At 37.6% G+C, this 17796-nt stretch overlaps 1 protein-coding gene across 1 annotated transcript in view; it reads right to left on the reverse strand.

Moving 5' to 3' along the window:
* Positions 1-17796, reverse strand: part of ARHGAP10 (Rho GTPase activating protein 10) — a 235057-nt gene that overhangs the window by 152525 nt on the left and 64736 nt on the right. Inside the window, exons 11-12 of the mRNA XM_029950836.1 lie at positions 2451-2532; positions 446-491 (exon numbers count right to left, since the gene is read on the reverse strand). Of these exons, the coding sequence (XP_029806696.1) occupies positions 446-491; positions 2451-2532 (128 nt within the window). The remainder of the gene's footprint in view (positions 1-445; positions 492-2450; positions 2533-17796) is intronic.

Raw genomic sequence — 17796 nt, forward strand, 5'->3', positions numbered from 1 at the left:
TTACTGTTACATTCCACACTCAAGAGAGTTTAAGGAGAAAAAATTTCAAGGAGGGGGGGAGGGGCTTAATAAACAGTTCCTCCCCACAGGAGCTTATGACTTAGGAAGCTGAATAATGTATACCTGGAAGTCTTAGGTGTTTATTTATGGCTGTAAGAATAAACATCAATAAGGATTGTGGGGAAAACATTTTGGGCTTTGTAGAGAAAGTAATTATGAAGAAAGACCAAAAAAAAAGAAAAAGCTCAGAGATGGAAAAAAATCAATGAGGATTACAGCAGTCCAGGAAAATCTGGGTTGGTCCCAGCAGGTAAAACAGAATACATACATTATTTGGAGGACTACCTTAAGAGAAGGTACAGAACACACAACAACAATCTGACATCAGTAATGAAAACTAACATATGAAAATGGGAAACAGTCCTTTTTATGAATGAGCACTTACTTCCTTCTGGTCTTGGGATGATGGCTCTATTAAAACTATGTAACAGCTAGTACAAGAAAAAAAGGGAAAACAATGTTTTTAACACATCAATATAAAGGATTCAAGTAGGCATGCCTATGCAAAAAAAAATACATTGATATTGGTTAATTATATGCTAATAAGTGCTCAAATGCTAAGATAAATAACAATCAGGGGCTCCTCTGAGTCTACTTTATCTCTTACAGAGAGGTATGCCACAGTAGCAAAAAATAAGATGAAGGAGCCAGGATTCTTGAACAACTTATTGGAAGTTTATGTAAATTTAAAATGCTCAGCCTTACAGTTACAGAATGACAAAGAAACTGCTGCAATAAGATGAAGCTCATTTTTCTCACCACTATTTCTAAGATCTGGTATTTACTTAACAAAGAGATGACTCCAGTTCATAATTTAAATAACTACATCTGAAACAGCTAGGTGCTAATTCCGGGCTGCCTCTCAGAACTTCAGCACTGCCCCCTTATTTGCAAGTCATATATAGAGCACCTGAAAAAAAAAATATGCTACCTTAGGTGTCCTCACATAAATATATAGCTAAATATTTTCTTTCTGCAGACGTGCCTTGTCTGTGTATCTCAAATTAATTACTTGGCTCTTTGTGCTAAAAGAGAAGTTAGGTCTTCAAGGTTACACTGCCTTTGATAACAGACTTCTTTCTCAAAGAGCGAGTCATGTGATCTTTTCCCTGGGCAAACTCACTTTCCAAAGCACTTCTTGAATGTCTGGGGAGAGACGTCCTAATCACTGCATTGCCTTTATGAGTGAGGATTAGTATAGTGCATTTTGGATCTCAGTAACCATTAGTGCTGTAAATACTCTGGATTCCCAGCTAAAAATTTCAAGGACAAATTAAGACTAGACAGAAATTAAAGTAGGGAGGCTAAATGGAGGTCAAATATAATATACACATTTGATTACTACATTTTCTCCCCTAAGCATGATACCTTCTCCTCTATAGCATCTATTTTTAACATGTACACTTTGGGTGTGCATTTTTCCAACACTGAGTCAAGACTGCCACACATACCACGGCCCGGCTCCCTGGCCCCCATATTCTGTATTTCCGCCAGTGTGTCTCTGTTACGGTAAGATAACATTATCTTCAGCCAGTTTCACGACTCAGCTCTGACGCCTCTCCTTTCACTAGACATGACCCCTCTTTCACTTTGCAAGCCACTCTATTTCCTTTGAAACCCTGCTTAAATGACCCATGCTTTCCAGTTAGGCCCACCTCGTACCTGCACTGGCCGTTTATTTAGAGTTGTAGTATTTTCAGGAAGAGTTTATTTAAATGGGTTCTATGGTGTTTTCTATAATTATCCTAACTCCCCAGTTCTATACATGATCTACCAAATTCTCAATTCTCAAAGGCTACCAGTCCACTGAAATGAAAGCAGTACTTAAAGGAGCAAACCGACTGAGCGCGTGTGCCTCTGGGTATATACCGCTACCTTTAATTTCCTCCTCAAACCAATCACACAGAGGCCCATTCACTAAGGCCACCTGATACTGCATACCAGAAACCGTTAGTCTAAACCATAAATTGTTAAATCAAGCAAAACAGCTACTGCAGTCACTTATAATATTGCCCTCACTGCCTCATAGTTACTGTGCCATCTCCACTGAGATCAAAATGAATTACAAGCATTTATTGTGTTCATCACCCCAAGAAATGTCAGGCAGGAAAGAAAAAAATTGAGAACTTAGATGACTTCCTCAAGCAAAGCAAATCTGAGAGGCAAAGTCAAGAAAAATCAAAAATGAAAACTAATGATACACCTGTCTTATATGTGTTGCTGTTACCTCAAGCCAAATTACTAGAATACTGAATGTTTCCAAGATCAATTCAAACACCAGTTTCAGTAGGAACTTTTTTCAAACAATATAAAACAAACAAAAAACCATAAAAATGAATACAAGTCAACTCGAACAGATTTGACATAAAACAACCATCGATTATTCTTACAGCTTCTTTTCCACCCAGAGCTTCCAACCACTGCCTCCTTTCCTCTTCGGAAAATGCCTGCATGGTCAAGGAAACGCCAGGCCTGAAAGACACCAGTAATGGACCAGGTTACCCCTTGGCTGGTAAAACACAACAAAAATGAAAACGAAAACAAAACAAACAACAAACAAAAAAGCCTGCTTTCCCACTTTCTAATGTTTTCTTGGAGTCAATAAGTTGGGTTTTTTAAATTTTTAATTGTGATAGAAGATACATATGATTTATCTTATGTTTTTACCTACAGTTAACTGTTTTTAACTATACAATTCAGCCATGGTCAGTACATTCACATTATCAGGCAACCCATCTCTAGAACTCTTTATCTTGTAAAATTAAAATTCTGTACCCATTCAACAACCCCCCCACCCCCCGTTCCCTTTTTGCTCAGCCCCTGACAATCTCCCTCTACTTCCCATCTCTATGAATTTGACTACTCCTAGGTAGCTCTTCTAAGTGGAATCATATAGTATTTTTCTTTTTGTAATTTGCTTATTTCACTTATGATATCCTCCATTTTCATCCATGTTGTGGCCTGGATAAGAATTTCCTTCCTTTTTAAGGGTGAATAATCATCCACTGTATGTATACACTACATGTTGCTTATCCATTTCATTTGTCAATGGACACCTGGGTTGCTTCTACCTTTTTCTATTCTAAACAATGCCGTTATTAACATAGGTGTACAAATATCTGAAGACCTGGCTTTCAGTTTTTTTAGGTATATACCCAGAAGTGGAATTACTGGGTGTGACAAAATAAGAAATAAGGTATTTGGTCTTTGACCCTGTTTCCTGGCACAAAGCTCTTAATACTCCTGGTATCTCCAAAATAAATGCCAGTTTATATTCTAATGAGATAACAGAGCTGTGAGCTCCAGCAGTCTTGGGAAGGGGCTGGTTACCAAGAAAACCATGTGACTAGGAGACTGGAACTTTCAGCCCCACCCCCACCCATTCCTGGATGGGGAAGGGGCTGGAGATTGAGTTTAATCAACAACGGCTAATGATTCAGTCAATTACTTCCTAAGCAACAACGTCTTCAAAAAATACCCTGGGTATCAGAGAACTTCCAGGTTGGTGTAAACATGAAGGTGCTAAAGGATCCAGAAAGGACATGGACACTCCAAGCCTTTCCCCCCACACTTTGCCCTGTATGTCTCTTCATCTAGCTGTTCGTTTATTTCCATTAAAATATCCTTTGTAGTAAAGTGGCAACAGTAAGTTAACTGTCTTCCTGAATTCTATGAGCTGTTCTAGCAAATTATCAAACCCAAGGAGAGGACCATGGGAACCCCCAATTTACAGCCAAAAGTACTGGTGACAACCTGGAGTTAGGACTGGTATCTGAAGTGGTGGGAGGGCAGTCTTGTGGGAGTGAACCCTGAACCTGAAGGGTCTTCACTAACTATAGTTTAATGTCAAAATTCGGTTTAATCAGGGTCTGTAGAGAACGAGAGAACTGCTCGGTATAGAAAACACCACACATCTGGATTAACAGAAATACTCTGTGAGTAGCAAGAAATGGTTTTGCCTCACAAAGGGGCAGTGGCAATTCTATTTTTAGGTTTTGGAGGAATTGCTACATCTGTTCCACAGTGGCTGCACTGTTGTGCATTCCCACCCAGAGTGCACGATGCTTCCAATTTCTCCATCCTCACCAACACCTGTTATATCACCTCTTTTTGCAAAAGTAGCCATCCTAATGGGTGTGTGGTGCTAGTGATGATGATGATATTTTTTTAATAAAATAGATACATGTTATTGTTACCCAGGCATGGACAGAGTAAAACCAGATAATCATTTTGCACAATATCCCAATTCTACTTCCAAGACAGCAGACTGCTAATGGTTTGCTTGCTATTTCCTTCTTATTTTCTTGAGCCCGGTGTTGGTCCTCTGGGCCAAATAATCTTTCTCAGTTCAGTTTATTCAGACACTCAGGGATTCAGCTATGAAACTCTTTATACTGGGAAGGAATACTAGGTAGAAAAGTCATTAATAATATCTCTTAACCTGTGGGAGATTTCTCAAATGAAACAAATGTTGAATATTTGATTCAAATATTAGAAATTAGCATTAGAAATGAACTTTTCTGGCAAAGAATTTAAAGGCAAAACACAAAAAGCTGGAAATGAAAGTGCATGATTGAAACAAAAAATAGAATACTTAATACTTGTAATATTTATCTAATTCCCATTTGATACTAACTATACTTTTTAAAAGTTTATTTTTGAGAGAGAGAGAGAGAGAGAGAGAGAGAGAGAGAGAGCATGTGCATGGCACACAAGCTAGGGAGGGGCAGAGAGTGAGGGAGAAAGAATCCCAAGCAGGCTCAGTGCTATCAGCGCAGAGCCCGACGTGGGGCTTGAACTCATGAACCATGAGATCATGATCCTAGCTGAAATCAAAAGCCAGATATTTAACCATCTGACCCACCCTGGTGCCCCCTGAATACACTTTTTAAAGTTATAACTCCTGTGACAGTATTTCCTCTCATTTTTAACTAATGGATTCTCTTTTTCAAGCAAAGCAAGCAGTAATCATCAACTATAATTCAATAATCATTAAATTTTTTATAAAGTAAAATCAAAAGTCTTCCAAAAGCACAGAGCCAAATGTGAATAAGCAGGGCTTCCAACACTCACTCCCACAGGCATTATGCTTTTCCCCCACATAACGGTTATGAGCACAAGACAAGTTGTTTGCTTAAGGTTCACTACAAAGTAACTATAGCCACAATTGATAGGCTCTTGCTGACATCCATGTCCCCCAGACTGAAATTTATAGGGAAAAAAATAAATCACCAATAATCCCCCACTCCCACCCCTAAACCGGAAAATGGCCCTTTATGTCCACTGCACACTTTCTCATAATGGCCCCACTTTCCCATCACCTCGGCACTGCACAGCACAGACCTGAGGTCCCACCTCCTCCCGTTCCGCTCCACACAGCATCTTTTTGGAGCAAGAACCAAGGCAAGATGCCCAGACAACCAGTCTGTTTTAAGAAGTTCCTTGACTGGGACGCGAAGACGTTGGCCCTTATTCTTAGTAACCCACACTGGGCTCAAGGGAGTTAATTAAAATTGTGAGGGAAAACTTCAGATGGCACAAATGTTTTTCTTTACATTCTTTAAGTGATAAAACAATATTTACATATGGGGGTCTCACGTCTGCAAGAATGCTCCATTCTTGTCAAGAAGAAAAAAAATCTCATTACCTCTCTAAACATTCTATTTACTCAAACATTTAGTATGCACTTAAGCGAACAAAAGTATAAGATATAAAATAAGATGCGGTAGCGAATACATAATACAAAGTTGACAGCTTTTCTAGTCCCAGAATGCCAAAACTAGAAGAGAAAATGAGACCCAAGACCAAACATGGCAACCTCTATCACAGAAAGACAAACCTGGAGTTTACAAACATTCAGTTCAATAAAGCTAGAGTGACTGCCTATGATGCTTTAGATCTTATGCCAGAGGGTCAGGAATTATTTATTGAGTACCTTACCATATGCAAGGCACCAGGCTGGGCATACCACCCACAAAGGGCTTACTGTCTATCAGAGAAAGCAGAAGGTGTAAAAAACAACCTTACAAATAATCTATTAATTAGAATTTTACAGAGCCCTGCAAAAAGCCCGATTTGCAGGAGAAAGAGAGGTAACAATAAAGACATTAGAAGATGCCTGTCCAAATACAAAGGCATTCAACTTCAAATACGTTACATTGTTGTCAAGACTTGTCTGTGGGCTAATTTGGCTGCCAGTCTCAGGAAGAAATGTTTCATTCTTACTATGGGGAGGGAGTAAGAAAGAGAAAGGTCTGACCCGGAAGTCAGGCTTCCTTGGGAAAGGAACATTTAACCTAAGGCCTTAAGGATACATGAGCCTTGTCAGAGCAGCAGGGCCGAGGTATCTCCTGAGCCAAAAAGGCACACAGGAGAGAAAGAACACATTTTGGAGGAGCTAGACCAGCCTCGTCAGCCATCCTCCCTGCAGAAGCAGCCAAGGGATCCAGCCACAGAGGGCTCTTTGGCTGTGCGCAGCATCTGATTTATTATCCTAAATGTCACAGCAGGCTTCTAGTAGAGAAATAACATGATCAATGGTGTAGGTGAACACTGGATGCTGGGTGGAAATGGACTGAAGACAGGCAAGAGCTGGCTGCACAGACTTGTTAACAAACTAAGAGGATGAGACTGAAGGGAAAAAATGAAATCAAAAAAATGCAGGAACTGGGAAACAGGCAGGCGGTTGCTTCTACATGCTACAGCAACAAAATACTGAGTAAGAAAGCTGCCACTCCAAGAATCAAGAGTCAAGGACAAGTTGGTTACAATGTTTCATCAATAACTAGTAAAGGGAATCCATGAAAGCCAAAAACAATTGTAGCAAGTCAGGACTTAACACACTTACTGTCACAAAATTAGACACTGAGCTACATGAAATTCCTGCACTTTCTAGTTCCATTTTCTCCTAACATTCTCCATTGATAGGTGAGGAGAAAGACTATTTACTACATGGGCATGGTTGGATAGTCACATAAGTGGCAAACAGAGATGGATAAGAGAAAGAATGACTGGTTCTGGTAACTTGAAACAAGAAAAAAGTGCTGAATGGTGAAGAGTCTACAGAATTATGAACTAGAATTAAAGATAGCACAGTAGGGAAAAAAAAAACTGTCAGGCTTCAGGTGAAATAGCCACAGTACATCTGGATACAAATCCAATGTGGTATAAAAACTAAAATATATGCCTTGTCTCCATGAACAATAACTGAAACTTGAGTCACCTAGCCTTTTATGGAATACAGCAGAGAAAAAGCAAACTTATTGAAAGATAAGATTAAATAAAAATATATCACCTATAAGGAAAGAGTTCTATTTCTCTTTACATTTTGTCAAATAACATGGTAACTCAAAACAATTTCCCTTTTGAGAATTCACCACCAGACACATTTTCAGAACACTTCAATTTACAACGTATAGGGATCAATCACTAATATATATAAAGCTGGGTTCCCATCCTATCCTATCACAGACTCACACTCATCTCCCATTTGCTCAGCCCCCACCTCTAAAACATTAGCATAGGAAAAGTAAAAACCAATGCACTTCAATGTGTCTTAGGGGTGCCTCGGTGGCTCAGTCAGTTAAGCAATTGACTCTTACTCTTGGCTCAGGTCATGATCTCACAGTTTGTGGGATGGAGCCCTGAATCAGGCTCTAAACTGACAGCACAAAACCCGCTTGGGATTCTCTCTTTCTGCCCAGTGCATGCATGCTCTCCCTCTCAAACAAATAAACAAACAAATAAATAAACAAATAAACTTTTAAAAAATGTTTTAAACATTTTGAGTTTCTTAAGTTTCTTTTTTTTAATAATCAATTGCTAAGAAATCATTTGGCCAATAGGAGACTTTAGGAAGTACTGGACACATTTTTAACTACAGTATTAACAGCGCCTCATTGTTAAACGATAAAAGTTCTTTAGTTTTTGAGACAAAGACATGTTTCACTCATGAAATTTAATGGATACACAGAACAACATAGTGAATATATGGATAGCCAAGAATAGAAAATTTTACAATATGCTAGATTATTCACAATTATATAAAAAGAGTAATAATAAATTCAACAACATTTGTGACTCCATTAAGTAACAACATTAGTGACTCTGTTGGACCTGGAACTAGAATTTACAAAGTTCTAATTTTTGGTAGTTAGAGCCAATATTGCTGCAATGCATTATACTGGTTCACTGATTCAGTGAATCTCTTCCTCGTGTGATATTCATTTCAACCGAACCAACACCTGAGTATATACTGTGTGCTAGACACTGTGCTAAGCTCTGAGTAATTTCTCATCAGGCACAGTAAGCAAAACGAATTTTTAGCAAATACAAAGTCAACAGTATGAGCTCCAGAAGAAAAACAGAAGAGGGAAAACAGAGCAACTTACCAGGACAGTCTTTCTTTCTTTTGTTAAAACCATAACTGTTGTCTGTAGACCACAACATAGAGAACTGAATGCTAAAGAAACACTTAAGAGTTGCCTGGATGGCTGAGTCGGTCAAGCATCCAACTTCAGTTCAGGTCATGACCTCAAGGTTTGTGGGATTGAGTCCCATATCAGACTGACTGGCCTCAAATTCTCCCTCTCTCTCTGCCCCACCCTTGCTTCTGCTTTCTCTTTCAAAAAAATAAATAAACTTTAAAATAACACAAAACATAAACATACTTAAGTTAACAAGTTCTTGTTCTTAAATGCAATTTTTTAAATGTTGGTTTATTTTTTAGACAGGGAGAGATAGAGCATGAGCAGGGGAGGGGAAGAGAGAGAAGGAGACACAGAATCCAAAGCAGGTTCCAGGCCCTGAGCTGTCTAGTGCAAAGCCCAATGTGGGGCTCGAACCCACGAACCGCGAGATCACCACCTGTGCCGAGGTCAGCAGCTTAACCAACTGAACCACCTAGGTGCCCCAAACAAGTTCAGTATTTCATCTTTGCTTCATTCACTCATTAAAAAAATACACACTATTATGCAGTATTAAGCACAACCAAGGCCATACCTGCGAAGCAATCCAGACATCTATTATCTGTATTTTCTGTTTGACCCCATATCTATTAATTCTCTTTCAAGTCCATCTTTTATAGTTTTATCAAAGCATGTGGAAGACGTGTGTTTTCCTTATATTCTACATGACAGATCAATGAGTCGGTAAATTAAGAAAATATAAAACATTTCTTATAAAATATAAAAATAGAAAGAAATAATCAAGAAGCCATTTATGAGATGTCAATTAATTAGATATCATAAATAGGTTAATTAAGAAAAAACTAAAAAGCAGCTATCAAAACTTACAATGGTAAATCAGGAATATTTTAATGTTGTATTAAAAGGAATGTTGAAAAGGAAAAGGAAAAAACCAAACCAGCATGTTGTAAATCCTGCACTGAATTTTACTATGTGAAGGGGAAACTGCCAAAGCCAAAGAAAACACTGTAAAGTTATAGAAAGGCAGCTCTCAGAATCAGTTTCGCAGAACTGCTGGGGGAAAAAATTAAGCACAAATCTATGAATCTTACATTTTTCCAGAAACGACCAAAGCAAGTTGCCTGATTTCACTGAAGGTAAAGACTATAATAACTTCTTTCTTCTGTCCGCCAATCAAAAAATTTAAAAAAAAAAAAAGGTTTCAAAATAGAGCAGTTAAGCAATGATATAGTCAGAAGTAGGATTGTTTCCTCTAATAAAAGTAAATTCAAACCATTAATCATTAGAGAACTGCTATTAGAACGAAGAGAGTTGTAAGAGAATTCTACCCCAACAACAGGATGGAAATCTATAGAATCAAAGTGCTTAAATACAGATCAGAGAAACAAAGATTGAAAAACAACAAAAACCACCCCTGTGAACAATATGCGTGTAAAAGGATTCAGTACAAAAGATGGCCAACAAGCATAAGCTGATGGGAATTTCAGAAAAGAAATGAAAACCATTAAAAAGAGATAACTGTATATGCAAGAAATGGAAAATAAAAGAACAGTGATAAAGAATTCAGGAAGATACCTTTCATATGCAAACCAACCAATCCAGGGTCTGTATATGCAACCATCTCCTCTATCTAACTCACAATGACACTATTTCCTCTGCCCTAAATCACCCCAGGACAACCACCCCCATAGGAAAACCCAATATTATTCAAACTAGCCAATGCCAAATTGCTTCCCCTTCTCTGCAGGGCCTCTTTTGCAAAACCCCCAATAAAGACTGGTCTAGGATTTTCCCTCACTCTTTTCTGACTCCTAACCAAAACTTGGCATTCCCCATGTGGCCCTACGTACCATAGCATGCCTCTTCTCTTGGAAACTATAATTAATAAGATAGACTTCCAGGGCCATTAGTCTCTCCATCTCTTTGTCACTTCCATAAACCAAAATCCTGCAGAACAACCAAAACAAATACCGAATGGCCAGAGATAATGTAATTGGAACCCAGCAAGTGAAGAAAGAGAAAATGGGACAGGATAAGTATTTGAAGAAATAAGGACCCGCTGTGAAATATCAATCACATATCCAAGAACTTTAATGAACCCAAAGCAAGATAAAACAAAGAACGCCACACCTATGCACATCATTAAAAACAAACAAACAAACTTAGAGGTAGACAGGAGAAAGACAACACACTGGGGAATAATAATACATGTGCTGCTGAAGCGAGCACATTGGGGGATAATAATAAAGATGAATGATTTATCATAATTTTAAAAATGGGAGGACTGAAGAAAATGGAATGATTTCTTTGAAGTGCTAGGGAGAATAAAACCTATTAATCCAGAAATCTACATTATCAAAAATGCAAGCAAAATAAAGACATTTCAGACAAAGGAAATATGACAGAATTCTTCTCCAGCAGATTTGTATTACAAGAAATGCTCAGATTAAATGAGCCTAAGGAATTTATGGCAAATAGCACATGACAGAAACTCAATTCTGCAGAAAAAAAGTTTTTAAATGAAGAAAATAAAAAATGGATAAATATATTGGTATCTAAAAAAGACATGAAAATCATATATATATATGTAAATAAAATATCAAATATCTTTAAAATTACTAGTTACTGATTTCATAAAGTAAAAGTAGTTGTGTTTATTGGATTCATAGTGTACATAGATTTAAACATATATAATAATAAAGGCACAGAAGGCAAAAGGGTGGTAATTAGAAATCTGTTGTAAGGTTTTTATATTGTGTAAGAAAGGTAGATAATTTGAGAATTTAAAAATGCATGTTAGGGGAGAGCCCAGGTGGCTCAGTCGGTTAAGCAGCCAACTTCGGCTCAGGTCATGATCTCATAGTTCGTGGGTTCGAGCCCCGCATCAGGCTCTGTGCTGTTTGCTCAGAGCCTGGAGCCTGCTTCTGATTCTGTGTCTCCCCCTCTCTCTGACCATTCCCCACTCACATTCTGTATCTCTCTCAAAAATAAACGTCAAAAAAAATTTTTTAATAAAAAAATAAAAATGCATGTTAAACTCCCTAAGACAACTATCTAAAAATGTACACACAATGAGGCATAACTAAAAACAGAAGAAAGAATACTAAAAAAGACTCAATTCATGAAAGCAAAGAACAGAAGAACAAAGAACAGATTAGACAAACAAAACAAAACCAAGATGGTAGACATAAACCCATACAAATAAATGACATCATACATAAATTAACTAAAACCTTGATTTTAAAAGACAAAGACTAAGAGACTAGATATTTTAAATCAGGACTCAATAATATGTTATTTGTTAAAAATAAAGTTTAAACATAAAGATCAATACAGGTAAAAGTATTATTAAGAAAATTATTAATTTAATTTAGTTTAATATTTTTCTCAACCAATTTAATTTAATAACATTTTTCTTAATTTAATAAATTTAATTTAATTCTATTTTCTTAATTTAATAAAGTATTAAATTAATTTAATTAATTTAGAAAAATATTTTAAAACATATGCTAAGTAAACACTCAGCATAAGAAAGCTAGGGTGGCTACATTAATATCAAACAAGATAGGTTTCCAAATAAAGATTATTTATCATTTCCATAATGATAAAAGGATCATTTCATAAGACATAAAAATCATAAGTCTGCACACACACAAATCTCAAATATTTAATACATGAAATGAAAATAGGCAAAATTAAAGGGAAACAGGCAAGTTTAACCATGGAGATTTTAGCATCCTTAGTTTAGCAACTGACAGAACAATATTTTTAAAAATCATAACAATTTAGATGATTTGAGCAACACTATTACTAACTTGCTCTAACTGACATTTAGGGAACACTGTACCCAACAACAGTGGAAAACTCACTGTCTCAACTGCACATGGAACATTTACTAGTTAGACCACATTTAGAACAGCGAAACAAGTCTAGTAAACTTCCCAGTAAAATAGAGTATATTCTCTGACCGAAAGAGTATTAAAGAAAAACAGAAAATACTAGAAAACAATAGAAAAACAATAATAATACACATAGAGAAACCGCCAACCATTCGGAACTTTTAAAACATATCGACTCCACCAGAAGCCTTTGAGAACTGATAAATGAATTCAGTAAAGTTGCAGGGTACAAAGTCAATGTACAGAAACCAGTTGCATTCATATACACCAAAAATGAAGCAACAGAAAGAGAAATCAAAAAGCAGATCCCATTCACAATTGCACAAAAAATCATAAAATACCTAGGAATAAACCTAACCAAAGATGTAAAAGACCTGTATGCTGAAAACTATAGAAGACTTATGAAGGAAATTGAAAAAGACACAAAGAAATGGAAAAACATTCCATGCTCATGGATCAGAAGAATAAGCATTGTGAAAATGTCATTACTACCCAAAGCAATTTACACACTCAATGCAATCCCCATCAAAGTTGCACCAGCATTCTCCTCAAAGCTAGAACAAACTATCTTAAAATTCGTATGGAACCACAAAAGACCCTGAATAGCCAAAGTAATATTCTCAAGACTTCCTAGGATTCCTTCCGCCTTGGGCAACCCTTCCTCTGAGTTTCCAAACTGTTACCAAACCTTCAAGATCCAATTCAACCATCAATTTTTCTAGTAAGCTTTCCCAGCCAGCCCCACTCCTGCTTCACATCTCCCAGAGTACCTCAGACCTCTGAACTGCAGTTTCTAAATGCTCTTGGTCTATGAGTTCCCTTCAGGTCAGGCCTTTGAGTTTCTCCCTTACTTTTGCATCCTCAGGGCCAAACAGTCTATGATTGCTTAGGTGCCTGAGTGACACGCTCTATGAAATACTTCCATATATTACCACAGTTAATGTGCTACAGAAATATAATTATTCAGCTCAACTGCATGGGCTTCTAGAAGCAACATGTTCTTAACTCACTCTTTTCAAGTGACAAACAATACAGTACCATGCACACAGCGGCTAAATAAACTCTTTGGTGTAGCAGCACCCTGAAACACATATTGCCCTAGATACTTAGGTGACTGCCTCCACCCACTGTCATCATCGTGAACATATAAATGAGTGAATTCTAAAAGTAAGAAGTATCCTCCCATCCTGCAAGAGTGTTGCACTGGGAACCAGGCGAAATCAAACCGAACAGAATATCCGAAATGTCAGATTAATGAGAGCAAGATGGGAAGCGTTTTCTTGAAGCAGTGCCTGAATGGGATGTGTGGGAGAAACTCACACAATGGTAAGTATTTATCAAGCAAATGTGTGGGGGTCACAGCACAGTGTGGCATGTTGCTAGCATGAAAAGGAAGCTAAGAAGCACATTATATAACAAAACCGTTGGGGCAGGAAGAAGGGGACGATGGTTCATCCTTTAAAGAAAGCTCCATCTTCTGACAGACTGCAGCTTGCCGTAGAGAAAACAATTGCACAAAATCCTCTTTTCCCACCGAAAATGAGTGACGCGATCATTTCACAGCCCATGGTATTTGACATGTGGCTGGCATCAAGTAGTGAATGTTTATATCATTTTTAAAGCCTTACTTTATTTATGGTCTTTATTTGCAGCTGTATTCCTTTTTATAAGCATTACTGAAATATAATTCACACTATAAAATTCACCTAGAGTATATAATTCAACAGCTTTTAATGTATTTAAAGGGTTGTATGACCCTCACCAAAATCAATCTCAGAGCATTTTCATCACCTCCCCACAAATATTCCAAACACATTAGCAGTTAGTGTCCATTTCCCTTGAAACCCCCAGCCCTAGGCAGCCTCTAATCTACTTTATGCCTATAAAGATTTGCCTGTCTTGGATGTTCTATATAAATATAATCCTATGATATATAGTCTCTTGTGACTCACTTATTTCACTAAGCATGCTGTTTGCAAGGTTCATCCACATTACAGCATGTGGTAGTTCATTCCTTTTTATTGCCAAATCGTATTTTGTTGTACAAAGAAAGCACATTTTATCCACTCATTCGTTAGTTGACAGACATTTGAGTTGTTTCTACATTTTGGATATTATGAATGCTGCTATGGGTATTCACGTGCAAGATTTTTATGTAGACATACATTTCCATTTCTCTTGCATATATAACTAGAAGCAGAATTTCTGAATCACATGATAACTTAATGCTTAACTTTTTGAAGAACTGCCAAACTGCTTCCCAAAGCAGCTCCACCCTTTCAGATTTCTACCATCAGTGCATGACAGCTCCAGTGTCTCCACATCCTCACCAATACTAGTTATTATCTGATGTTTTAATTCTAGCCATCCTAGTGGGTGCAAAGTGCTATCTCACTGTGGTTTTGATTTCCCTAATGGCTAATGCTGTTAAGCATCTTTTCATGTGCTTATCAGCCACTTGTATATTTTCTGTGAAAAAAAAAAAAAGGTCAATCTTAAATCTCTTACCTATTTTTAATTGGGTTACTTGTCCTTTTATTATTGACTTATAAGAGTTATTTATAAGTCCAGTTATTTTCTGGACACAAGTCCATCAGATATACCATTTGAACTATTTTCTCCCATTCTGTGGGCTGTCTTTTCAATTTTTAGATGGTATTCTCAGCACATGTGTTCCTAAATATTCTTAGCTGAAATAGTCAAAGTAAACTGGGAACTGAAAGGAGGAAAATGAAGCACATATCCATTTTACATTGATAATCAAAGTGGTAATGGCCAATTGGACCCGCATCCCCAACCATTCTCTCCTTTATTATCAGTGATAGATTCCCCAAGAATTAAAATAGCACACGGATGTCTGGTGACAAAAGACACAATTTCCCTGCTTCAGCATTTCCCAGCCTCCCTTGCAACCAGGTATAACCATACAACTCCACTCAGGTTAATGTTATGTGATCAAAAGAGCTATGTTCAACCTCTGGAAAGTGTTCCTACAAAAGACAGTGCCATATAATTGGGATCAGGTATCTTGGACCTCAGGTGACTGGGAAAAAAACATCACGCACAAGAAGGAGCAAGATCTGACATCAGAAGACATGGTGCCCAACCTGACCTGAACTCCTCTAGGTTTCCTCAAATAAGAGAAAAATTAACTTCTGCATTATTTAAGCCATCTTGAGTTTTTTCTGTTATATGCAATCAAACCTCATCTAGACTCATGCAACAATCACATGAAAGCTCTTGATTTATATCTGCATAAATCAAATGCAAGCCCAGGCTCCTTTCTGCAGTTTATGAAGTATTACCTGTTGTCACAATGTTACCTGACTGCTTTTCCAATCCAAGAAATAAAAAACAGCAAACACCAATACCAGGAAAGGAGATAAAATATGTTTATATTAAGCATATGCAATCAACTATGAAATTACTATATGTAGGTACCCAATAGGAATTGTTTACAAACTCCATCAGAAACCCATTTATGATACCCACCTGCCCCAAAATGGGTTAGAGCTCATAGCACTGCAGTGTGGGACAGAAGAGAAGGACAGTTGACTGACAGTTGCTTGATTGAATCTAATCCCAGTTCTGTCACTTCTAAGCAACAATTCAATTTCATGTAATTCAGTACAAATTTGGTGAATGCCCACCACATGCAAAGCATTGCATTTGGTATTGTAGTACCAAGTAATCCTAAAACAGGGTTCCTATCTTCGTGGAATTTATAATCTAATAGACAAGGAACAAATTACTTATAATTCCCAGGAGTCTACCTGGCCAGGAATCTGAGAAATAGACGGGAAGAGACTACCTCATGCAAACTCTTCACTAAATAAGCTTTTCAAAACCCCAGAGGGAGACTAATAGTAACACATTGACAGAGGGGATTGGCAGGAACCTAAGGGCCCCACTAATACTATCCATTGGTAACATCAAACCTGAATAGATGTTTCCCTGTTCAGAAAGGAAGAAATAAGCAAAGACAACAGGAGTCTATAATTTAACTCAAAAGAACCATAATCCTAAAGACTCAAGGAGACAGATACACAAAGAAAGTTATTTTCCAAGTTAACCAAAAAGCTTTAGAAAAAGACTTACAATAAGCATGTATTACTTTTGAAAAAATATTTCTGTGATATTAGTATTTACATAAGATTGAATATACCTATATAAAATGTTGGTCCCATAAACAGATCTTTTTTGTTCCAAGAACAAATTGAAAAATTAAAAAAAAAAACAAATAATATCTCCTACCTCTGCACTGTTCAAAATGCTTATTAGACATCCCAAAAACAATACTGAGTTTTCAGCTAGATAAGAACCTCAAGTTCAGGGAAAAGATCCAGGTAGAGAGAATAAATTTGGGAGTTACTAACATAAGGATGGCATTTAAAGGCAGGAAGCCAGACAAGATCATAAGGATTAAAATGAGAAGAGCTCCTGGATGAACACAAGAGAACCTCAGTATCAGGAGGTCTGGGAAATTAGAACTGGCAAAGGAGTCTAAACAATGAAAAGCCAATGGCAGTGCTGAAAACACACAGGCAGGCGTGAGGTTTTGGAACAAGTAAACCAAGGGTGTCATGGAGGAGAGTCTGACCGGACATGCCAGGTGCTGTTGCCAGCAGAGAACAGGAAGGACAGGAGAGCTGACCGCTGGATGTAGCACAGGATGAAGATGGTTTGACAAACACAAGCGCAGTGGAGAGGAGGGCAGAGGCCAGATTGGAGAGGGTTCAAGAGAGAACAGGAGCAAGGAAATTTGAGACCTTAAAATAACAGCTTTTGAGGAAGTTTTGTTGTTTATGAGAGGACAGAAATGGGCAGCACACAAAAAGGAAGACTGGTCCAAACAAGGATTTTTCACCGGTGATGGTGGGTACATTTTTGCAGGATGGCTGAAATAAGTATGTTGTTTGCTGATGAGAATAATCCAGTAGAAAGGGCAATCTTCATGTTAACAAGAAAGAAGATTGCTTAAGTGATATCAGAGAATAGCAGAAACAGGATGAGAGAGAGACAAGATGAGAAACAAGTGAACAGAGAGGCTCGCCTCAGGAACACAGCTCACACAGTGACACAGTATCTGCACACTGTGACGGAGTGGGTGTAAAGGCAGTGGACGATCTCTTCTAATGGCTTCTACTTTCACAACTAAACAGGACACACAACTATCAGGAAAGAGACAGTGTTGGAGGCTTAGAGAGAAGAAGATATGAAATATTCATCAACCAGGAGAATGAAGGAACTAAGAATACATTAACATAATTAGTAGTTAGAATTAACAGCCCACCTGAGGCTAGTGGTCATGAATTTGCAGTGATCCCAGTGAACATGGTTTAATGTGTCTCTCTAGGAAGAGAGAAGGCAGAGGGGAATCCCACTTAAGTTGGAGTTGTACCAGCAAGTCT

This window comes from Suricata suricatta, chromosome 1 (assembly GCF_006229205.1).
Source record: "Suricata suricatta isolate VVHF042 chromosome 1, meerkat_22Aug2017_6uvM2_HiC, whole genome shotgun sequence".
Lineage (NCBI taxonomy): Eukaryota > Metazoa > Chordata > Mammalia > Carnivora > Herpestidae > Suricata > Suricata suricatta.